The sequence below is a fragment of the Cryptotermes secundus genome, unplaced genomic scaffold, assembly GCF_002891405.2.
Source record: "Cryptotermes secundus unplaced genomic scaffold, Csec_1.0 scaffold214, whole genome shotgun sequence".
Lineage (NCBI taxonomy): Eukaryota > Metazoa > Arthropoda > Insecta > Blattodea > Kalotermitidae > Cryptotermes > Cryptotermes secundus.
Window position 1 is genome coordinate 333,884 of NW_019743149.1, and position 6,536 is coordinate 340,419.

Here is a 6,536-nt window from a genome sequence, read left to right on the forward strand (position 1 = left end):
CAAGGCAAAGGTGTGCACACATCGTCCCCGAACAATCAATGAACTAAAGACTGCCGTCCCCGAAGAAATCAACGCTATTCCACGGAATATGACTCGTAGAGTCGTGGAAAACTTCCGAAACAGGCTCCGTCAGTTTATGGAAAACGGAGGTGGCCATTTGGAAGATATTATTTTTAAACCCCATTAAAATAAAACTGCATTCTATGTCCTTTCAAATAATAAAATAATTCTGCCTGCATCTTCCTTTATTTCTATTCCACGCATTTTTTAATTCGGAAAGGTTTATATGCCATTGACATTGGCCCGCGTTGAGGATATCATTTTCTAACAGCTTTCCTAACACTTTTTAACCGCTCTCTTCTTTTGTCTTCTTCCTCCCACTCATTTCTTGTCTATAGTGGGGCGCCACGTGATCTTAAAACCACGTCGAAAATATTGGGAGTGATGTGTGGATGGAAACAGGAACATTGTTTAAGGTGCGAGCATGCGGATACGACTCAGGACTTAACGGTCCCAGATCTTGAACTATTTGAATGCAAAGTTTTTATTTAATTCTTAGTACAAACGATTACTATTTTTTCACTTGTCTTGAAGAGGGTGAAATCGGTAAATGAGCTGCAATGTGCAATTCAGGCGATAGGAAAGGAATTCTAACCACGGACGCCACGAGAATATTTGAAACAAAGAGGGATTAAACCATAGGAGGTTGGAGAAAACTACATAATGAGAAGCTTCATAACCTGTACTCCTCACTCTCTCTCTCTCTCTCTCTCTCTCTTCATGGCTGTTGAGCCCTATGGACCTTGGCCGCTTCTCAGTTTCTTAATCTTGTACACAGTAGGTAGGACTCTTTGAACGGGGGATCAGCCTGTCGCAAGGCCGCTACCTACACATAGAACAACGTAAACACAGAATAAACGCACACAGTCATCCATGCCCCGAGTGGGATTCGAAACCACGATCCCAGTATTCTAGCGGGCGAAGACGCTTCATGCCTTAGACTGCGCGGCCAACGGCCTCCGTAGTCTAGAGGTAACGTTCCCACCTCATGACTCGTAGTACGCGGGTTCAAACCCGGCGGAGGTCGTCGTATTTTTAAGGGCGGAAAATTTCAGGGAACAAGTCCTCCGGGAGGGACTTTAAGCCGTGGGTCCCGTGTCGTAGCTTTACGGCACGTAAAAGAACCTCATATCTCCTAAGGAGGTCACTGAGCCAAATTCAAGGACATTTCCCGCCCAACAGTAGTCTCTAACGCCTCTGATAGATGGGGGAAGCTTTATAGATACCGCCAAGCCAATAGAGGCCGAACTCGCTGGCTTGGTCGGGACTGATGGTAATCACCAGTATCGGTAGGGTATAGAGACTGGTAGAATATCATAGAGGGAAGCACAATAGATCAAACTGGTCGCGGTGCATGGGGAAACCCACCCTCTCTAAAAATAAGTAACTAATAATAACTAGACTGCGGGGCCACTGTGATCGGCACCTGTGCTCTTCGTCAAGTGTAATTAGAATACGAAGAGATATGCATATAGGATTTTGGTGGGACAGCAAGAAGAGACCACTATGTAGACCTAGATGTATGCAGGAAGTCAATATTAAATGAATCTTAGACATATAGTATTGGGCGGTATGGACTGAGTTGATCTGGGTCAGCATAGGGACAACTGGAGGGCATTTGTGAGTAGGGTAATAAACCTTCAGGTTCCATAAACTATAGGTGAATTCTTGAGTAGCTGATCGACTGGCAACTTCGCAAGAAGGGTTGAGCTCCATGCAATTAGTCAGTTGAATCAAAATTCTCCCTGAAACTTACATTTAAGTCGTTTAAGATTATTTTTGCAGATCGCCCTACAGCACTCAAAGTAGAAGAATAAATATTTATTTGTTTAATAATTTAAATTTTGATACAAATATTTTGTATATTTCCTCCTTTCTATAAATTTTGATTCTCCCAAAAATCCAGGTGGGGGAGGGGAGAGGAGAAATATGGCTGGCTCCCTCCACCCCTCAGACGGCGCTTCTGAATCTAACAGAAGAAGCTTTGAATCACGTAGCACTTAATCTTGACCTGTAACCACAACGCGAAGTGTGTGGCCCTGAGTTACAACTAATAGCGCCCTTCAGATGGGCGTCGGCTGCCAGAACAGAAATAGACGCAGCGGGGAGCTGGTTGTAGGTTCTCCCCAGTCGAGTGCTGCCAGCCTGCGGGTAAGTACGTTGTGATTCTGAGGTGTGATCATGTCGACAATTGCAAATCGGATCCTCTTTAGGGCTGCATCACCTATCCCGAGGTTATTTTATTCCGACATTAATCATGCTGTCGAACATATTGTTTTGCAGAAATTTTATGGGAACGGAAGAATCTCGAGAAAACACGCCCCCGACCTTTGATCCGTAGCATCTAGTTACTCGGAACAAATGCAGATATTCACAGGAACAGGGAGGGCCCCGTTGTGTATAGTTGATTTGATTTCTGGAAGTTTACAGATATTCTGTCTTCAAGATGTTTTTCTTGTGGCGAGGTAGTGATAGTGTTATTGATCAGATATTCAACAGAACAGACGGCTGATGGAAGAAGAAGCGATCGCAAAAATCAATTGAGCTTTTCCGTTTCGTTCCTTCCCACATTTCATAGCTGTATACTTTTCTTGAGAAAATTGTGTATGTGCCAACTGGAAACTAGCCACTGCAGGAGATACTGCTTCTCCGTTTCAGTAGCAACATTAAACTTTACGATGATTGGGTGCTGCAGGTGAATGCTCCTCTAGAGGCAGTGCTTTCCCGATCAGCATCCAATAGCGAATGAGAGAAACGAAGGTTCGTACTTAAATGGTTGCAAACCTCAGAGTGCATTAATGTACCTACTAACATTTTCATAGGCGATTTCTTCGGGGATAAATTCTTAGACAAGTAACAGTAGCTGTGTTACTCCTCCCTGTCACAGCATGTATGTTCCAGGTACAGCTGCAAAATGTACTGATGTAGGCCCAATTAAGGGGACCGGGCATCAGAATTCGAATTCCATCCAGAGCTTTACAACATTACTTGAACATCGATTTAAAAGCCGTAGCTGCAGTAGTCTTATTAAAGTACATAACAGAGTAATGTTCATACTACATTTGGGTGTTCTCTGTCAGATTCGTGGTAGGAAACAGGAAAGAGAACAATAACATTGTTATATAAAGGTAAAAGATGAAGCTATCCTTGCAAGAGGCCGTGGAAGCCCATAGGGTTGAGAGACATCGGGACTCCCACATTTTCTAGAAAACCGGCTCTAATATTTCTGTTAGAGGCTGAGTCGACCCCATGGGTGGAAAGATTAAATCAACTGAAAAGTCCAACGACATCATCGGGAATCGAACCCGCGATCTTCCGGCTTGTAGCGTAGTACCTCAACCAACTACGCTACTGCGTACCCCCCACAATTTTTACATAATGCATATTATTACATATTTTATAATATATTTAGGGTAATATATCATAACAACTTCCTACAGCCGAAGACAACTGAAGATCTATCCAAGCAGTGATTGTCAAGATGGCGCTCCGCGTAACTCAGCAGCTTCTCGTCAACCAAGACCGAGATGGAGATGACAGCATGTGGCTACAGTTTGCCTGAAAAGTTGGTATCAGACACACTGGAAGAACTGAAAGATTAAGTGACTTTGCGATTCCGGCTGTTGAACACAAAGCAGCGACAATCAGATCGGTCCTACTTAATGGAGGACTTCACACTATGCACGTGAACGCCCCTTTCAACTTCAAAGATTCTGGCTCACTCTTCCTCTCATCCTGAAGCTATATTAACTGGAAGGCTTTTGTGCGTTGCTTAGATTCTGCTGCGAATGGACATTCTTCGCCGCTGCGAATAGATTAGCCTGTTTTAAAAAAATAGGAAATATTCGTGGTGAATATAGTGATATTTGAGCCGGGGTTTCTTCAAATTTGTTCGGATTTCCCCTGCTAATCACCATTCCACTATTGTTCCATATTTATCAGTCATCACCCCATTTGAGTTGTGTGATAACCCTGACCAACCAGCAAGTTGACAAATACTGGGTCTATATATAAGTTTGGAGTTTCAACTCTTCAGCACTTGGATGACTGCGGAGTAGGGTGAAATGGGACAGAAGTCAACTTGGAGTAAAGGTCGTTTCCAGGTAAGTTTAGATGTTCGGGAGACATGTTGGATGCACTGAACAGTCGCGGGAAATTCATTATGTTGCATGATATTTTGTTATGCACACGTTTGCTATGAGGTAAATGTTATTTCTTTGTGATTTTGTGTAGTTTTTAAAACATAATATGCGAGCTTCAGCATGCGCAGTCGTGTTCAGTGAGAACAAATTACTGAATTCAACATTTTCTTTCGAAATTTGACAGATTTGTACAAATATTCAAATTCCTTCCAAGTGTCATTAGCAATATGGACGAATGTGACCACTTAACATATCCTAATGAGAGTCTAAAGCTTTCTCCCGCCAAAGAAAATAAAATCGTTGGGAATGACCCATGGCTGCCAGTGGTTTCTATGTTCCTCGGAAGAAGATGTGGGAAAAACCTTTACCTGCAAGTCCTCCTAAATGAAAGTTGTGTGTTCCGACTCGGACTGTATTAACTTCAACTGTGTCTGCAGAACGGATTCATGGCTTTAAACAGAACGTAAGGAGTGGCACAAACCACCTTTTGATGCTTTCGTTGGATAATCATTGTTCATTTACTCAATACGTGATAAATTTCTGTCACAAACATAGCATTAATATGACAATTCTTTCTTCATACTTGTCAAAAAGTGAAACCAACAGACATACTTCTTTTATGAATTGAAGGACGATGTTTAAAGAAGATAAAGACGGGGAAATCGGAAAGAAGAGGCACCAAAGAAACGTCTACTCATAAAAAATCACGACATAAAAGATGTCATCCACAACAACAATGATGCCTTGGAAACGACAAAATTTAGCAAGATGCGACTAATGAAGTTTGGTTTAGGTATTGATTGTGTGGACTGTGGTAACGTGAAAGCTATCATGCATACGAGTGTGTTCAGCAATTTCACTGCTGTGTTTAAAATTGGCAAAGTGGCTCTTTTTTGTGGTTATATAGCACTGGCGTATTTGTGTCTACTGCCTTTAAACGATTTAATTTAAACATATTAAAGTAACTTTATTTTATATATTGAAATTTCAACGAAAGAAATGTCACATTCAGTTACTATTAAATATATTATATTGTGCACTATTACAATTGGCGGAATTTTACCGCACAAAATTCCGACCTTTGCTTCACTAATTGCGTAAAGACCCCTTTTTCCATTTCAACAAATGCACGAACATAACTCTTAACGTTGGGGACGGATGGAGCACCTGACTTGAATAAGCACTAACCCCATAAAACGTATGTATCGGACGTTCTCCAAGAAATGGGTGTGAGACAAATCATGTCAAACTAAAATTGTGGGTAAGATGTGACGATGGTACATTAGTACAAATATTGCTTCCGGACATTATCCATCCTCCTGTCTTTACTTAAAAACACCGTCCTGCTTATTTTTCAAAACATAACGTTTCTGAGATAGGGACTAGCTTCAAAGATTTGGCCCAACTCAGTAGGTTTCACCTGACGACGGAGAAAGAATCCAGGCTCCGAAAATCTGTATTTTGAAAAATAAACCGGGCGGTGCTTTTAGATAAAGACACGACGATGGATAATGTCCAGAAACATAATATTTGTATATAATTGTGGGTCTTTGATCCATTGTATTCAAAGGAAACTAACTGATTAACAGCTGCTTAATGTTTTATTTAGAAAACAACGGGGCCTGTTATCAGGTGAACAATTGGAGGAATTTCGTGTTTCTGCAGAACTTGTGGGGACTTGTGTGCTCGCGATAAGTCCTAACCCGATAAAATAAATGTATTGCAGTTATAGGAGTAAATTAAAAAAATACACGTATCAACTCTTTTCAGTGTAAGTTCCAGGCGCCGATAATAAATAAATACAAAATGCTTGGGATAGAAATGGAATTATGCAGATGTCCGCTCTAAAGGAAAGAGTTTCTGTGCTAAAATGTGTAAGTGCCTTTGGTCATTGATTGCACATCTATGTTAAATTCCTAGATTGGAGCGTAAGCGTGAGAAACTTCGAAAAGAAGTTTGGTAGAATTCGTGGCGAATTACAAACGTGCTTTTTTGTCAAGTTTCTGTGTCAGTGTGTGACGGACATGTTCCTTTTTTTGGTCAAGTATGTGTCAGTGTGTGACGGACATGTTCCTTTTTTTGGTCAAGTTTGTGTCAGTGTGTGACGGACATGTTCCTTTTTGTGGTCAAGTTTGTCAGTGTGTGACGGACATGTTCCTTTTTTTGGTCAAATTTGTGTCAGTGTGTGACGGACATGTTCCTTTTTGTGGTCAAGTTTGTCAGTGTGTGACGGACATGTTCCTTTTTTTGGTCAAATTTGTGTCAGTGTGTGACGGACATGTTCCATTTTTGTGGTCAAGTTTGTGTCAGTGTGTGACGGACATGTTCCTTTTT

General features: G+C 41.4%; 1 protein-coding gene across 4 annotated transcripts in view; it reads left to right on the plus strand.

Annotated features, from left to right (window-relative positions):
* The first annotated feature begins 2,139 nt into the window (after window positions 1-2,139).
* LOC111873789 (aquaporin-11) overlaps window positions 2,140-6,536 on the plus strand; it is a 24,085-nt gene continuing 19,688 nt past the window's right edge. Inside the window, exons 1-3 of one of the 4 annotated variants that reach the window (XM_023868758.2) lie at window positions 2,170-2,211; window positions 2,719-2,820; window positions 3,501-4,163. In XM_023868758.2, coding sequence (XP_023724526.1) covers window positions 4,125-4,163 — 39 coding nt within the window. In that variant the 5' untranslated portion in view covers window positions 2,170-2,211; window positions 2,719-2,820; window positions 3,501-4,124. Of the gene's footprint in view, window positions 2,212-2,718; window positions 2,821-3,500; window positions 4,164-6,536 lie in introns of all 4 variants that reach the window. The other 3 variants (XM_023868760.2, XM_023868759.2, XM_023868761.2) reach the window with 3 other exon arrangements.